Raw genomic sequence first — 17753 nt, 5'->3', positions numbered from 1 at the left:
CTGGCCATTGCCCCCGCAGAGACGATTTTACGGTAAATTTTGAAAAACTTGCCATTTATTTAGTTATTTACAACATTTCTGAAAGATTTTATTGGGGGGGGGGAGGAGGCTGCCACCACTGCCCCTGTAGAGACGTTTTTACGGTAAATTTTGAAAAACTCAACGTTTATTTAGTCATTTGAAACATTTCTGAAAGACTTTTTTGGGGGGCGGTGAGGGGGGTGAGGTAGGGGGACCCTGACACTGACCCCTTAGCAACGTTTTTGTGGTAAATTTTGAAAAACTCGCCATTTTTTTAGTCATTTGAAATATTTCTGAAAGACTTTTTTTTTGGGGGGGGAGGCGGGACTGCCACCGCCCCCGCAGCGATTTTTTTGTGGTAAATTTTGAAAAACTCGCCATTTTTTTAGCCGTTTGAAACATTTCTGAAAGACTTTTATTGGGGAGGGGGAAGGAAACTCATTTATTTAGTTATTTAAAACATTTCTGAAAGACTTTTTTTTTTTTTTTGGGGGGGGGGGGGACGGGGGGGAGCTGGCAGGCAGCAGCATAAACCCCTCGCCTTCCAGCTCCGAGCGGGGGGGGGGCACCCCCAGCGGTGCAGGGGGGGGTCTCAGCGGCCCGCCGGTGACTCAGGGCCGGCGGCGGGCGGCGCCTTTAAACGCGCCGGGCTCGGCCCCCTGCGCCTCAGGTGGCCGCCGCCGCCGTGCCGGCCTCTCCCCCCCCGACTCAGCGCCGCGCACCGCGCTTGCGCCGCCGGGGCCGCGGCCGTGTGTGGGGGCCGAGCCGCGGCGCGCTCCGCAGAGCTTTGTCTGGGCCCGCAGCGGGCGGCGGAGCTCGGGGAGGCGGCGGGGACCCCGCGGGTGAGCCCGAAGGGGCGGCGGGCCGCGGGCGGCCCTTAAGGTGGATCTGCGCTTAAGGTGGAGCGAGCGCTTAAGGTGGAAGCGGAGTTAAGGTGGATTCGGGGTTAAGGTGGAGCGCGGCTTAAGGTGGACTCGGAGCCAAGCCGCGCCTGCCGGGCGGGCCGGGCCGGGGCTCGGCATGGGGAGAGGCGCCTGAAGCGGCCGCCCCGAGGAGCAGCGCCCGGCCGTGCCGAGGAGGGCATGGGGAAGGCCCGCTGCTGAGGAGCCGGCTCCTTCGCCGCCGCCGAGGATGAGCAGCGCCCGGCCCTGGTGCAGGAAGAGGCAGCCCATGGACGGAGGCGAGGTGGGGGAGAGGAGCCAGACGCCGAGCTGCCGAGGGGCTGACAGCACCGGGGCTACCCCCCTCCGGCCGGCCTCCAGCTCCTGACTGCCCTTCGGGAGCGGGGCAGGCTGCGCGCTCCCGTCCGGGTCGGGAGAGGTTCAGCCTTCTTTAAAGGGAGCTCCTTCATCGCCGCCACCACCATCATCGCCACCGTCGCTTTCCAGCCCTCAAGTTCGCCCCGCCGGCCCTGGCAGCGCCATGGAGACGGTGGGAAAGTTTGAGTTCAGCAGGAAGGACCTGATCGGGCACGGAGCCTTCGCCGTCGTCTTCAAAGGCAGGCACAAAGAGGTGAACGAGCCCTTCTTCTTCTCCCTTTTATTAATTTTTATTACCCCCCCCCCCCCCCCCCCCCGGCTGAACTTGGGCACGGAGGGCTCGGTGCTGCCGGGGCTCTCGGGGGGCACGGGGCGCCCCGCTTTGCCTTTGGGTTCTTATTCTGCCAAGTTTGGCCTTCCTCCGCTGCGCCCCTCCGAAAGCAGGGGAAGTGGCTCCCAGGGAAATACAAGGAAAGCGATCCTTCTGTGGATTTCCCACCATCAGGGCTTGGGATAAGCCGTGGCTCCCATGGCGTGTTTATTTCTAGCGATTAAACAAGAGGATAACCGTCGTATCAAGTAATAACAAAACCCCAAACCTTGGGATTTTCTCCTCGGTCTGGCAAGTGTAATTCAGGAGAGGGCAAGTCTGAACAAGTGAGGGATATGCACCAGGGCAGAAAGTGGAGGCCTTTTGTGGTGCTGCAGGATGCTTCTTTCTGTAGTGTTTGCAGTCTGTTAGGAGGCTGCTTATCCCAGTGTACATTTATGGTGAAACTGACATCTAGCTCCGAATTACATGTGCACTTCTTCACTTTCAGAAACCTGAGCTGGAAGTAGCTGTGAAATGCATTAACAAGAAGAACCTTGCAAAATCACAGACACTGCTGGGCAAGGAAATTAAAATCCTTAAGGTAAAGGCAGACAGAGTTGTTTTCTTGTCTTTGTTCTCTATGCCCATTGTTGCTCCTAACTTACTGTCTTTGTTTTACTTTTTCTAGGAATTGAAACATGAAAACATTGTTGCCTTGTATGACTTCCAGGTAAATACATTCATTTATGTTAAAGCTTTCTAGATTTGGGAGAGGTTGAATGGAGTTCTTGGATTTTTGTTGTGTGGTGTTTTTTTTTTTTTTTTAACAGCGTAATTTAACAGTTTGTAATCAAACATTTTCTGGGAAAAAAGTCTCCTCATAAGTTATGAAAAGGTGGACAAAGATGGCTGAGCAGATCATGTATGAACTGTGCTCTGGACAATAAAACTTAAGCAGCTGGGAGTTGAGGTGGGAACTCCTGTTCCCAGGATACTAATGCAGTGTGTGGTGAATATGTTTGTGCTGGAAGCTCTGAAGTTCTCAAAACATTAGAAATAAAATAAAATTACAGGAGTTACTCTGGGCACGCCTGCCTTTTATTTTTCTTCCTTGGTTATGGATATGCCTAAGAAAATTTAATTTTCCTGGACAGTGTAGAAATAGTGTGACCATGACTTTGTAGCATATGATTGCCTTCAGTTCCTGAGGATTTTCATTTGCATTTTTCTGTTGTCCTTGTGGCAATCTGTAAGTGTTTAAAAATTGCAGCAGACGTTTTTAGATTATTGTGGTTTCCCACAGCTGCTTTTTCCTTCGAAGTCAGCTCTAAAGGTCTAATCTAAGGGGCTAAAACTGATCTACTCTGAAACCCAAGTTCTCCAATGACATTTCTTTTTTTTTCCTTGAATTTCTGGTTAACTTGCTGCGTGGCCTGGTGGCGTGAGGTTTTTTTCTCCAGCATTAGGGATGCTTTTTAAGAAAAACACTGCAGGATCTAACAGCATCAAGTGGAACCCTTCTGTTTGTGGTCACAGGGGCTGGAGGCAGCCCGTCGGCAGCGCTGTTTACCCCGAGGCCTCGCACTGGCAAGTGATGGCTCTGGGTTCTGGGGGCCCAGGACCCCATGCCAGACCCCGGTAGGCACCGGTCCCGTGTCGGGGGGCTGCCTGCCCTGTCCCTGTCACGAGGCCCGTGTTTGTTGACATTCCTCCTTCTGCGTGGATTGGTTCGGGCAGCCTCACGTCACCCGCAGCACGGTGCAGCCCGGTCGCAGTGCCTCCTGGGTGCTGTAGTCCGCCTGTGTCACCCCGGCTCTGTGCCCCTGGGGGGCTGCGTCCCCCCTGTGCCCCCCTCCTCGGGGACAGGGTCATGGCGAGGTGCTGCGGGGGCCCGCTGGGGTCGGGTTCCTGGAAAGCGCCGAGTGCCTGGCATTGTTTTTGTTGGAGGCGGGTGGACGTGGGGGATTTTAGGTTTTCTGGGAGGGAGGTGAGGCCGCTGGGAACAGGATCGCTTCTTGGAAATGCCCTTTGGGTGGGAGGCCACCTGTTCTCTGCTCCCAAACCACGCTGTAGAGCTGGCCTTGCAGAGACCCAGGGCAGTGACTGCCTTTGGCCTGATGCACACTGCAGAATAGCACAGGGCTGTAGAACCTCCCTCCGAGCATAGGCCATCCGAGGCTTTAGGATCTCTGTTTTTTTCATTTTCCTTTCCTGCATGCCTAAGTGTGCTTATTCTGTAACTCTTCAGCTGAGAGGGCGAGTGGCTGCTTCTGCTCTTCCTCTGTAGTGTGCATTTGCACGAAGCATGACAGTGCTGGATTTACTTCTTGCGCACCTTTCAGAACCTTTATATTGTGTTAAACTCTCCTTGCTTCAGGTAGCTGCCTGATGGGAAGCAGCTCAAAGATTTCCTGCAAAAGGAATGATTTCATAACTCATAACTGCAGCAATGCATTTTTCTCCTTATAGGATGGCAAATGAGCTTTAGTTAACTTCTGCGTGTAGCAGCATGGCCTGGTGAGGTGTTTGCAAGAGGCTGTGTAAGATGCCACAAACCAGAAACCTGGGAATGGCCCTGGGCTCAGGGCATGCCCGGGTGTACGTTTAGCTACCAGCGTTGTCAGACACTCTGTGTATGACCTGGGTAATTTGGTTTCTTGGACAAAGTGAGGTGACTTAGGCTGTGAGTAGGGATGTTACATAGTGCTAGCAGGGTGTGGAATCCCCGCTGGTGTAAGCTGGTCTGTAATCAGGCACCTGCACAGGTTGTGTGTGTGATGCCTGGTGTCTGGCCCTGTTCTGTGTTCAGGAGTTGTACGCGTAAACTGTCTGCAGAGGTAGCAGTGCAGTTCGGTGGAAGCCCGCCTTCTGCCAACCTTTCCTTACTTTGTGGAAAAGACTACTTATCTACCCCTCTTCTGACAGGAGATGGGTTGCTTCATTCATAGATGTGTATATGTTTACCCTTCAGAGTGTGTTGGGAACCCTTAACTTCTAGGCTTTCTAAAACTGGAGAGGTTTATTCTGCTATTACAACATCGCAGAGCAAAAAGGAAAAAACAGCTGCTGTGAATCTCAATCTTGCATTTTGTCTTTCTTTCCTCTGCACCTCCTCTCAGCAGCGACTTGAACTTTTACTTGCATCTTCCTTACACACAAGGAAATGGTTGCCAAAACCACAGAGGCTGTAAGCAAGCGATTACACCCAGCGATGCTCTCTGCGTTTTCCTGGTTACAAGCTAGTGCTAACCAGGCCCCATACATCAAGGTTTTTGATGTGATGCCAGATTTGCCCCAGACAGGCACTTGCAGAGCTGATACCTTGTACTGACAGCAGCTCACACCCTTGCACATTTATTTTATCCTTCAATTTGCAGAAAATTGCTGTGTTCCTTCTTGTTTCATAGGTCTTAGTGATACTGTCTCATACACAGTGACAAAATAAGATGCTTCCTAGGAATAAATGATCCTGGTGAATGTTTAATGCAGAGAAGTGTGGTGTCTGGACTTTTATAGATCCCCTCGCCAGAGTCCTAAGAGCAGCATCATTAAATGAGAATGGCTCACAAAATGAAATATGCATATTCCCATTATTATGTGCTCGTGTATTAACGAGAGGTGCTGTGAATAGTCTAGGAGCCTACTGAGACAACCCCTGCTCAAGGAGAGGATAAATCATATGTTACTGCTCTCCTAAAAGTGCTACGCTTTTAGTGTCTGTGTGGAGTTCTGCTGCAGATCCCTCCTGGGCACAGAAGTTGTTTGGCATAAAGTAAAAACCTTCCATGTGCAGGGTGTGTTAGTTGCTACTGAACAAGTGCTGGCTCCTCAGCTGGCTTGCAGGGGAGCTGGAGTTGGGGTTTCCAGGCTGCAGCGGTCGAGAGGAGCGCAAGAATCCGGAGAGACATCTGGAGACCAGGAGCCTTTTTACTCTTTTTGAGGATAGCTGACTGAGATCTTGTTTTTAAGGTGGAAATCAGTGACAACAAGGAAACAAATGTTCACTTCCATTGTATGAGGATTTGGTTTGGGAAAGGTTTCTTAGAGCATGGATTTCAAAACCAGCTCAGCTCTTCGTGCGTGCTGACACTGAAGGCTTTGCCGCCGCCCGTGCTCTTCCTCCGCCAGGCAGCTTGGTTAAATAGGTGCCAACTGAAGATCTCACGTGTAGCTGTTGGTACAGGGGTGGGTTTATTCCAGTACCGCAGGGCAAAGCAACCCCAGCCCAGCTGCTCAAGGCCTTCAGAAAATGCTCTATTTGTGGACATAAATCATGCTTTAGATATTAAAAAAAAGTGTTTTCTTGCACGAAATGGGAAGAAGGATTACTTTACCCGCACATCTTCCCTAGTGGTGTGCTGTGATCTGAGCTTCCTAAAACAGCCCAGCCATGACTGCTTTTGTGGGTATTGCTTTTTTTTTTTTTTTTCCCCATGGGTGGGAAGTAGAAATGCAGTTGTTAACACCACGTAGGGCACGGAACTGCTGAGTTTCTATTTCAGCCTTGGTTACCTGAGGGTCTGCTTTCCATAATTTTATGTCGAGCTGGCTCATTGTACTCATCAGCTGGGAATGAGCTCGGAGGAACGCTTAAATCACTCGTGCAGTGAAGTCTCACCAAAAACATGTCTGCTGGGGTGACTGTATCACCTCGAGCTCCCGAAGAGGCGACAGAGACCAGGGAGTCCTTGCAGTGCGGTCCTTGTACCCAAGGGTTAAGGTGGCAGAACAAAGGTTCTGTGGCTGAATGATCAGGAGCCCTGGGTTTGTCTTTGGGGCCAAGTACTAGCGGGCTCATTCTGTTGCTGCTTTCTATAAAAGTCCTGCTGATCAACAGGATCCTGGCTGTTTGGGCTGCGACGTGCTGTTGTGCTCCCTGCGCCATCATCCTCCTCTGACACAGAGCTCTTAGCCGCCAGTCCCCACCTCGTGTCCCCTGGCACGGCTCCGTGAGCAGCAGCGTCCTTCGTGCCCTCCAGCACCGCTCGCTTCTGCTGCAGCGCTTTGCTGAGCTGGTGGTGGATGAATCAGTGCTGCTGCAGCGTCACCTCCCTCCCTGCCACTGCTCGTGCCACCTAACGCAGGATCTTCTCCTCCTCGGGCACTACCGTTCAGGTGCCGTGTCGCAGGAGACACGGGGCTCCACGGTGACGCTTGGGATGATTAAGGAGGCCCTCTGTGCCTGGGAGATCACGCTCCTGAGGTCAGGCAGGCTGCCTGGTTAAATCCTGTTTTAATTCCGTCCCTGAGTGAGGCTGGCAAGCTGCCTCGTGAGTGGGTGTGAAGTGCAGGCTCCTCTGAGCGCTGCCAGGCAATCCTCCTCCTGTTTGTGCTGCGGACGAGAATGGGGTGTCTGCTGTCCTGCTCTGTCAGCGTCCTCGCATCTGCTCGAGGGTATCGCTGTTACTGGAGGCTGGGCCGGCCTAATTTAGAGCTAGAAGGGGAAAGGATGGAAAATCCATCTGTTCTCTGCCAGTAATCTTGTAGGGTGAGGTCTGAGAGTCTAGTGAATTGAAATAGCTACATTTATGGCGAGTAGAGTATTTTATACTACATTTTATCATCTTACATTTCTATTTGATGTTGGCTTCGTTAGCTGGGTACTCCACTGCGCAGGTGACAAACATCTAGCAAATGTTGACCACTAAATATAGACCTTAGAGGAGTCATTGGGCTTTTCTTAGAGGGAGTGGTCTGGTTGCATTTCTGAAATGGTCATCCCTGTTTTGCTCATCCTGTATGTAAAGCACATACCTGTGTCCTTCTCACGTGATTGCGATGTCATGGGGGAGCCAGCGATGTGGAAGGTCAATAGCCTCCGAAGCTGCCGCGGAAGGTAGCATTACTCAGGCTGTACCGACCCGTTGAGGAATGTTTCCCAGGAGTAATCGGAAACTGGTAGGCTGTCGTGCTCGCCTGGACAGCAGAGCTCTGGTAGCGGCTGAGGTGCTATTCATGCTGCTGCTCTTTAAGCTTCATCAGTGTTTCCATCGTGAAAATTTCCACTGCTCGAGTCCTCGTGATGACCGAACGCGGTCGGTTCGAGTGGGTGAAGCAAGGTGGTAGAGATTTGGAAGGCGGATGGCGAGAGGGGCTTTCTAATTGTGTTGACAGGGGAAAAATGCCCCCGAGCAATGCCTGAGTGGGGCTGAATTCAGATGGAGAACCATTGCTCGAATTTCTTCCCAATTTTTGTAGGTCCAAACCAAAGGCCAGTTAGTTTTGAGACCGGATTGGACTCAACCCTAAAGCAGGAAATTGCAATAAAAGTGTGCGTTGCAAAGGCTCATCTTAATGCTCGAGCGTGTGTAGAGAATTAAGAGTAATTAATTCACTCTCATGTGTCTTCCTTCTTCTCTTTTCTGCACCCCATGCCATCCCACATGTTGATACCAACCAAAAAGCCTTTGCACAACGGTCAGACTAGCAAACGGCAAGGGTGAGGGCCAGTGCTGAAGGTAGGAGGTTGAGCTGGGTGCCTCCCTTGGTTTGGGCAAGCTGCTAGAGAAGCTCTGCTCCTCTGAAGAGGACACGGCTCCTCTGTGAGGCAGGCAGCCTTCAGCACAGGGCAGCAGGGAGTGAAAAGCTGAGCCCGGGGTGGCCAACAGCTGGTGGTCTTTGATCTGCACAGTCAGGAGTATAAGGGTGGGTTTTCGTGGGTTTGTTTCAAAACTTTTTGCGTGTGGGTTTTTCATTGTTGGGGGATTTCTTTATTTTATTTTTTAATTGATTTAGCTTGTGTTCATGTAGCACAACGAAACGGCAAACCTGATGTAAAGGGAGTATAAATGGTGTGGTCTTCCAAGGCGGCAGCGCTCCTCAGGTATAGCGCAGTTAAATCTACTTTGCTTAAGAGAAGCCGTCTTAATTATCTTTGCCAGATGTTATGGCTCCTCTCTGAGAAATTTAGAAAGAAATGTCCACAGCAGAATCCAATAAAAATCTCTGCCAACAGATAGCTTTAGAGCCTCTTTGCGCTTAGAGTATAGCGAAGAGGTGTTTTAACCGTGATGCCTCCTGCTTTATGATGTGCAGGCCTTAAATACCACTGTAAACGTGGAAGGGTGCTCTCCGCACGCAAAGTGGGGATCTCAAAGCTGCCTTTGCTTTGATATCCAAGGCTGTTTCAAGGTGGGGGATTGAGAGAAATGAATCAAATCCTGCATCACTGGCTGCTGAGGGCAAAAACGTTCAGTCTGGCTGCGAGAACACCTGGCTTGTCTCCTAGCGTCAGAGTAACAGGAGGAATTGGGTCAGCTCAGCTGGCGTGCTAGCGATCAGCCAGACAGCACGCTTCGCTTGTGGGCAGTGAAAGATGCCGAATTGCAAGCCATTAGAGCTCCTGTTTAGCGAAGCATCCTCCGTGTCCGGGAGAAGATGGGCCTCCAGGCAGCTCGATGCCCGGAGCACGGGAGCCGCACCAGGCCGTGAGGTGGTGCGAGGCAGAGCCGAGATGGTGCCGCTCAGCGGCTTTAAAGCGTGTGGTTTGTTTCTGTGTGTGTGCGCGCTTCGTGATAACGCTGCACACGCAACTGGGCAGTTGAGTAACTTTCTCTTTGGAGGCTTTTTTGTGTTTGACACATACGTGTATGTTTAATTTAGCTGGCGGTTGTAGCCAGCCTGTTAAAACATACTCTGCGTTTTTTGTCTTTGAAATATTGCAGGTTCAAGCCCGTGTTACCTGGCTTCTGGTAGCTGGATTTTTTTCATAATAAATGAAGATAATTTTTATTTGAATGAAAACTCACTTTTTTTCTTTAAATTCCTTGTTATAACACCTTTGTGCTGTGATAGTGTATATGGGCTTTCCTAAACCTGGTAAATGAAGTATGAAATAAATGAATATGAAAGAAGAAGGCTCTCAAAGGCCAGCTCACGCATCTGCCCTAAGAAACCCAGTGGGGGTTGGGCCTCTAATTCCCACAGTTGCATTTAAAAAAAAAAATCATCTCCTGCGGGATATCAGATTAAGTTTTTTGATGGCAAATCCCAAACACACCCACGCTGTTCACAACTGCGTTCATTGGCTCTAAAATCCAGCTTCAGACGGAGTGGCTCTGCTCGTACTTGAGCGTGTCTCGGTAAGCGAGGATGTCTCAGCGAGCGTGATGCCAGCAGAAGCATTCGGCGTGATGCCAGATCCGTGGAGAAGCCTGTTCTTGTAGCCTGCCTCGTTGTCTGCCTCGATCCACAGCACTGCCCCTGTGCTTTGCGTAGGCTGGTGCAAGGCAGCGTTACGGTGCGCGGGGATTTCTTTGCAGTGCGTGTGGCCGAGCCTGGGGTAATGGGGAAACAAACCTTAAATGCGCCCTTCATAAAGTGACTGTGATATGGAAAGGAGATGAGGAATAAATGTAGAAAAGCAAATTGGATCGTCAGTATTTGGATCGTTGCTTTCAGGATTTTGAAGTCACTTCTCTTGACGGCGTTAACACAACGCATTGCCGCTTGCAGAGAGATGCTCAATTAGTTCAAAGAAGCTCCCAGGTCTTATCCCCCTTAGCAAAGGGGTAACTGCGCTTCCCGCTCCATGGCAGAAAGTCCCGACTTTTCAGGATTCTGCTGCTTTTTTCTCCCCTCTCTCATCCTTGCTGGGCTGTGCAGCAGGAGCCTGACCTGCACTGCACGCCCTGAGGCCCTGGGGCTTCCCCGAGAGCTGGCCAGCCGGGGACACCGGCAGCGCGGGTGACACAGCATCGCCCCCAGACAGCGCTGTAAGAAGCGACTGCTCCTCAGTGTCCCCGCAGCAAGAGCCTTTAATTTGCTGTGGCACACGTCTCCGGTCTCGCCTCGAAGCTCTGTGACTTGTTGAACCTGCCGCTTTGTCTCTCTCCTCTTATGACAGCGATCCTGTGTTTTGGTTTCCGTGGTTAACGTCAGCTCAGCTCGGGCTTGCTGCAGCGTTTGTTCTGCGGAGGCCCGGCGTGCCCCTGCAGGAGAGCCGTTTTTTCCTGTCGGGGCGCTTCCCGAGCGTGGTAGTCATCCGTCATTCAGCAAGGGCTCTGCATCTCGGGGCAGGCCCCGAACCTTCGTGGAGCCAGCAGCCAGCCGGCGGGGCCGTGGTACTGCAGACAGAAGAGAGGTGCAGCTCCTGGTTCGAAGGGAGCTGCAGAAAGCCCGTGTTAGTGGCAGGGGATGGTGGAGCTTCTTCGGGTCTCTTGAAGCCATCCTGCCGTTTGCCTGCGGTGGTGTTAGCTGGCCGGCACACCCACTATGTCCCTGGACGTGACAGGGCCTTGTCCATTTTTTAAGGTCACGCAGTCGGACTTTAGGACCGTTGCCAGGGGGATGTGATTGTATGGGAAGTACTTTTCCTCCCTTCCTGCAGCCCGTGCAGAACCAGAGGATGATGGCTTTCCTGCTGTTTTTAATCCACACTGAAGCATGACCATCCCGAAACAGTTCCGCTTCATCAGCGGAGAATACTGTAGTGCCTGGAGTGGGGGTGTAGCACTTTGCATCGTTGTTCTCAGGATCCTACAAATATCCACGTTCAGCGAGGTGGCCATAAACCACTGCTGTGCTGCAGGACCTCCTTTCTAATTGCCCTATATATTGCCTGGCGTTCCAAATCCTGGAGCAAGCTGTCAGGTCTGTAGGGAGCAGAACGTAGTCGAGAGCTGATGCAGAAGTCAGTCAGCCCTGGGCCTTGCCTCTGACGCCTTAGGGTCTGTGTGAGGACACTGGGAGCCCTCGTTCCCTTGGGAATTCACGGATCTGCTGACTCTGCAGAGCTCGTTACAACGCTTTCCAGACAGCAGCAGCAGGTTTTATTGCTAGACCTGGATCTGCCAAAACAGGCAGAGATACTGAGTAGGCCGTGGCACGATGGCATTTGCTGCTTGCATACCATCTACCGGGCTGTGCGTGTGTGACTGCTACTGCAGCCCCAAGTTTCTGACTTGCAGCGTGGCCCATGCACAAGAGGAACGTGACCGCTTGTTCCTTGCAACACGCTAACTCGCTTTGGGGCAGGACCTCGCTGGCTGCACAACTTGAATCCCAAAGCACTGTCCTGAAACGTGCTTTTTTGTCTGGCCTTACAGCCTTGTCTGGGTGTAAGAAGCACTTTGTGATGGCGTGTCTATGCAGAGGAGAGATTGTATTGTGGCAAACGAGTGCTTTCTTCTTCTCTTCCTTCATCTGAATTAATTGTTTCCCGAGTAAGAAACTGTTTGAAGTGTTCCTGAGTTCTTTATCAATAAGGTTCAGAGGGAGTGAAGAGAAGGAGCAGGGCAAGAGAACAGAAGCACAATAGGCTCTGAGATGTTTTTCTTTGTGTGAGGTCAAGAGCCATATGTATATCTTCCAGCTATTTGCTTTAGATCCCTTTTGCTAAGGGTGAACATTGGTAGGTGCTCCCACAATTCATACTAACGTTACTATTGTCTTTTATCTTGCTTCCGTTCAGATAGTTGCGTCAAGAGATAATCCTTGCATAGCATGAACGTTTTCCTCTTCAGAGGTTAACCTGCTTGAGCCAAGCTCTGGGCCGGAGTGAAATAACACTGAGAGGCGTTATTGCTCGGAAACTTTCTTCTGAGAACAGCAGGTTCTGTCCCCAAGCCCAGCCGGCCTGGGAGCCACGATGTTAGCTAAAGGCTTTTCCAGGTGGTTCCTGTAAAGCAAGGTTTGTTGCCACAGCTGGTGTTCATAACTCAGTGCCACTTTCAGAAGAGGGATGAACAGAAAATAGAGATCGTACATCAAAAGGGCACCAGCTCCGTGAGATCCCGCTGGCGGGACAGGAGGACGCAGCGTGCCTCGGTGCTGAGGTTCTGCTGCAGCAAGCAGGGGAAGTGGCATTTACAAAAATAAAAACCTCAAAGCAGTAGAACGTGGCTTTCGGTTGGTGTCCCCTTTATCTTCCATTGCCAGGTTAGACCCCGAGCTTCATTTCGTGCTTCTGTTGGTAGGTTGGTACAATCGGTGAGGCCTGGCCCTGCTCACCAAGGTCTCTGTGGCAATTATCTTCCCTTAGCAGCTGCTGCGGGCGCCGCTTGAGGCGGTGTCAGGCAGCACACGGCGGGGATCTTCTTGGAGGTGCAGAACAGGAATCTCACCGGGGGAGGCCAAGTAAACAGGCAGCAGCGTGCTTCTCTTCAGGAGAGGAACAAGAGCAGCTCTGAGGGCTTGAGTCCACACGCCTCTGCAGGAGCAGCCGAGCCAGCCAAGCGGTGTGCAGCACAGGGGCGCACCAGCAGGGCGATGCTCATCTTCCGAGTCCTCTTGCTGCTCCCCCAGCCCTCCTAGAGACGAGTTAGGTGAGGTGGAAGCCGTTTTTTGCCAAGTTCGTACCCCGGCATCTGTTACAACGTTGGTCCCACACAGATGGGTGGAAATACAGCACTGCTGCGAGGGTTTTGGAGCGTTGTGTAATTAAACGCTTTTCCCTTCCTGAGCATCTTTCTAAATCTGGTAGCAGGCGAGGCGCTGGGGCAGAGCGCAGGGGAGGATTTCTCTGAGGAAGTTTCCTCTCGTGGACTTTTTAAGCTGTGGTAGGAGGATGACTAACTGCGGGTACACCCAGATGCTTCCCTTTGGACACACCTAAACACAGGCTTTCCAAGAAGAGGATCATGCCACCTTCCAGGATGGGTGGAGAGAACGCTTTGGAGACAGCACTGCTGGGTCGTAACACCCCTAACCCCGTCCCTCGCGGTGCCTCAGCGAGGGATTTTAACAAAGCGCTGTCCTGGGGTGATCGCTGCTGCGTTCCTAAATGAAGTTTTTCTTTTTCCTCCATCAGCAGATGTGTGTTATTTGTAGGCAGTAGAGCCTGTTGCCTGTTTTTACACTCAATTAAGTTGTAACTTCATCGCTGAGGCCTCTGCTGTACGAGCTGCGAGTCAGGCAGTGATCCAGACTGATTAATTATCAGCTTGATGTCTCTGGCAGAGGCCGTCGGTGCTGCTGTAGAGCACGGTCAGGGTTCTGCTGCTGCGCTGTGATGAGAGGAGTCGGGGGGTCGCCTCTGTGCCGCTCCCTGTTTGGTGGCAGGGCTGGCCTTGGCTGCAGGGGCTGGCACAGGCGAGTAGGAGTCCAGAGTGAGTTGTCTGCAGCGCTTCTTGGACATCAGCCTCCGCAGAAATACAGCAAACTGTAATGTTGTTCTCGTTTCTGATGTGGAAACGAGCGGGTTGGGCATCTCGTTTCTTTAGGGAGTCGGCTAGCCTGCAAAGTTTGGCTCAGTGTGTTTTTCCTTGTTCTGTTAATGAACAAACAGTAAGGACTGTGGAAGGATTAAAAAAGGAAAAGAAAAATAGTTTCTGCTGCTCAGCCGGTATGAGAGAAGTCGGTTAGCCCATTTGAAAAACCAGAAGTCTCTTTAGATGTGTTTCCTTTGTAACCACAGTAAGCTATTGGCTGAAGGCTTTTTCCAAAGATGAGTTTGTTTCAGAGGGCCTTCCTTAAATAAATGTTTAGTTCTGGTGGTAAAAATCCTACTGATCTATCCGGGAAGCGAGCCCCGAAGTGCGAAGGTGGGCTCCAGTACGGCGCTCACCGGTGCCAGCAGTATTGGACTGTGGGGGTTGACAGTCATGGCAAAATACCGCTGCAAAATAACCCCCTGAAATAAATGTGTCTGGTGTTGAAGTTGGATCTGGGCACCGGTTGTTTTGTTCTGCCGTGCTCTCGTGGTTTCTGCTGTTTGTTAATGTGCGTGTAGCCCTGGCGAATGCCACGCTTCCAGTTCTCACTTGCAGGCGTTTTTCCAAATCACAGGAAGGCGATTTCAGTTCCGCCAGAACCAGGGGGTACTGAAGGCAAGTTTGGTGAGGCTTGTGTTAACCTTAATCAGCGGAGAAGGCTTCCTAGTAAGACTGGGCTGGCAGAGGGTGCTGTTGCCAGCGGATGGCTGGGGGAGCCACCTCCTTTTCCTCCAGCTGCCCATCAGGCACTGCCTCTGGTTCGGTGCCCTGGGCTGGCGAGATAAAGGCACCAGCCAGCGGGGTCGCTTTGTTGCTAGGGCAGTCAGGCAGAGAATCTCCCTTGCCTGCCTGGGTCCTTATTTAACCCCGTCACTGTGCACATTGGCTGCCAAAAATCAATGACTTGCTTTATGATGTGTGTTTGCAGAGTCTTTAAATAAAGCGCAGAGGAAAAACAACCGAGCTATGCAGTGTACATTAGCTGTTAGCTAATAGCTGAGAAGTTATTACTAATATCTTTTGGATTTAGCTTGTCTAAGCTAAACTTCCTCTTCATTTTCTATACAGGCGATAATATATTAGGCTTCCCCGAGCCCTGCTGGCACCGTACATATTAATGGGTTACTGGTATTGAGCTGCTGTGACTCCAGCACGTTCAGCAAGATGTCTCTGCAAAATACTGCCGTGGCAGCGATGAACTCGGTGCAGGCTGCAAACCCTGCTTTAGAAACTTCCTCCGTGCCTGGAAGTTGCCCTGCGCTGAGCTCCGCGGCCTGCAGGCACAGCGGTGGTGCCGCCGGCTGCGTGTCGGTGCTGCGTGTCCTTGCCTCGCACGGTGCGTACGGGGCTGTGGCACAAGGAGAAGTGACAGGCCTGGATGTCTGTCACTTCATCTGAAGCACGTGTGGAAGGAGATAACACACACGTGCTGCCTTTAAATGCAGGAACGAGAAAATAAGGCCTGGTTAAAGCAGTGCTTGCCATGGGTGAAAATACAACAAACGCCCTTTTGAAGCATCGCAGGGAACTGTTTTTCGGAGAAACGAGGAGACCTTCAAAATTTCAGCTGGTGAGAGCAGCAGGGAGAGCAGGGAGCACCAGCCCTGGCTCTGGTGAGCCCGTCCTGCCGGGGAAGCTGTGGGAGATGAGGCTGCTGGGCTGCCAGCGCTTGCGTGCACCTCCTGGGGGACGGTGGCTGTGGACAGCTGTGCCTCGTGCCTTTCACAGGGCAGGAATTTCGTCTCCCTGCCCTCTGCGCTCTTCCAGCCAGCCTGCCAGCACCCGCATCCTGTGTTGTGAGGTTAAGAGAACGGCAGGAGAGGTGATGGGAGGCAGTCAGAGCTCCAGGCAGAGGTGGTCAGTTTGGTACAGGCTTGACGGGAGGTAGTCCTGCGCGTGCAGAGCAAGATGAAAGGAGCTGAGGGCAGACCGCGAAGGCTGCTGGAAAACTGAAGTGCTGGAAGGATGATGTGGGGCTCTTTGAAATTGTAGTCAGGCTGCCAAGGGGAATCAGGCAGGTGTCTAAACAGCCTGTAAGTAAAGGCATGCTGCCCTGGAGCTATGGAAATGCAGCGAAGTCTTTTGCTCCACCGTTGCTTTCAGTGCTTCTCTGCAGCCAGGTAATTGCTGCCTGCTCTGTCCGGGGCTGGGCCTTGCATTTAGGAAGGGCTTTTAGCATACGAGCTTCTTTGTAGTGGATCTGCTCCTCTGTCACTCGGGTTCAAGAGGATTTAGATGTTCTTGGTCTACCCGGGGCTGCAACATCTGGCCGTCTGCACATTTGCTCTCCACTGCTACTGGTTAGGCAGCTCTGCTTCTTGCACGGACCCCAGAGCTCCTGCTGCTTGGTGCTGTGGGCTTGGGGGCCTCTTCTCTGCAGCAGGGTGTGCTTGTAGGGTATGCCACGATCATGCTTCCAGTGTCCAGGGAGCCGGTGGGGACGATCAGCTAGGGCTGGGGATAACTTTCAGGACTGGAAGGAACACCACAGTGCAGCACCGATAACAACTTTGGGAAGACAGGCGTTTGGTCTGGACTTGGTTGGTGTTGACCGCATAATAATCCAGAAAGCTTTAGGTACCCACTAATAGCAGGCTCTCACCTTCATTAGCGCCCTGTTAACGCACGTGTAGGAACTGGTTGGCTGATGTTGCCTTTTCGAACTGCGTCAGTGCTGTCAGATGGGCAGTCGTGCTGTGTTCTGTTGGTTGTATGTGAGACCTAAAATGAAAGCCTGAGCACCTCGCAGCCAGTTAAGCATTGACTTCCCAATGTGTAATGTTATTAGAATGGAGCAAGGGCCCAGCTGGTGAATGGTTACTCAGAAACATCCTCAGAAACATCTTTGTTGTATCGCTGTGGCGTAGCCAAATGTTCTGAGCTTGAAGGAAGCTGAGATCTTTCTCTTTCTTTTTTTTTCCCCTCCATGAAATCAAAGGTGGATGGATCTCTGAAGCACCTTTCATCCATGGGGGTTGAAATGCAGGTCCCAAAGTCGCATTGCGCTTATCTTTTCGTTCAGACTAGAGCTGCTCATGCGGAATAGCTGCTATAAAGGGCAGCGTTAAATGTGGAAACGATTAAGACTCTTAAGATAATAACGTACCGGCATCTGCATTGCATTCTGCTGTTAATCCCAAGAGCCAGAAAGGAACACGAAGATCTAAGCCACAATACAGCAGATTTGCTCTGTTAAACAGGTGCACATTGAGAAAGAAATAACGTGCTTAAATTGGTGTGAAATACCTGATTCTTAAGAAGCAGGGGACCCTCCAGGAATCGATCTGTAACGAAGTTCATTCCCTCTCTTAAGCCTGTCATGTACAGAAGAGTTCAACTGTTTAAAAGAATACAGCAGTTGTAATGCATGTGAAATATTTTGATGCATAAATCTTTGTTTTCTCTTTCCCCAGGAGATGGCAAATTCTGTCTACTTGGTTATGGAGGTGAGTGTCTTTCTTTTTATCATTTTTTCAACTTTTTTCATCTTTACCTTGGATTAAGCAGACCAGTCCGTTAGACAAGGAGTGCTTTCTGCTCAGTCTCACCTGCGATGCTTTTGCTAATCTAATCTGCAGCTGCATACCTTTGAGAACTGGAACAGTGTGGGTGAAGACAGCAGTGGGATTTTTTTATATTGCTGCTGTTAGAAGGTCATGCTGGCAGAGGTTTAATCAGTTGGATGCCTTACCTCAAGGGTCAAATGAGCATTACGGGATAGTATCTGCTTCAAAGATTCATGGAAAGAACATTTTATCCACGCAGTATAGCTGCAAAGCTTTTTGTATGTTTTCTTTCTTCTGCAGTCTTTGCTCTGAGGTCTTGTTGACCTTTCCTTAGTGATGTGGAACATACTGTGGGGAATTTTAGTTTTCAGCTATGGCTGCTCCCAGGTTTTCCTTAGTCAGCTTCCTGGTGGTCTTCAAGTGGTGACCTTTCTGCTCTTTCTTGGTTTTGTCTTTCTCTCTGTGCATGTACATGGATGTACACGTGTAGGGCAAATATGCC

The 17753-nt window shown here is 51.2% G+C and overlaps 1 protein-coding gene across 4 annotated transcripts in view; it reads left to right on the top strand.

Annotated features, from left to right (window-relative positions):
* The first annotated feature begins 764 nt into the window (after positions 1 to 764).
* ULK1 (unc-51 like autophagy activating kinase 1) overlaps positions 765 to 17753 on the top strand; it is an 80058-nt gene continuing 63069 nt past the window's right edge. For all 4 annotated transcript variants that reach the window (XM_040576614.1, XM_040576612.1, XM_040576613.1 and 1 more), the window contains exons 1-4: positions 765 to 1533; positions 2102 to 2194; positions 2282 to 2323; positions 17159 to 17191. In XM_040576614.1, the coding sequence (XP_040432548.1) occupies positions 1444 to 1533; positions 2102 to 2194; positions 2282 to 2323; positions 17159 to 17191 (258 nt within the window). In that variant the 5' untranslated portion in view covers positions 765 to 1443. The remainder of the gene's footprint in view (positions 1534 to 2101; positions 2195 to 2281; positions 2324 to 17158; positions 17192 to 17753) is intronic.

Source organism: Cygnus olor, chromosome 17 (assembly GCF_009769625.2).
Source record: "Cygnus olor isolate bCygOlo1 chromosome 17, bCygOlo1.pri.v2, whole genome shotgun sequence".
Lineage (NCBI taxonomy): Eukaryota > Metazoa > Chordata > Aves > Anseriformes > Anatidae > Cygnus > Cygnus olor.
Note: the sequence above shows the minus strand (reverse complement) of the source record. Positions and strands in the feature narration are given on the sequence as shown.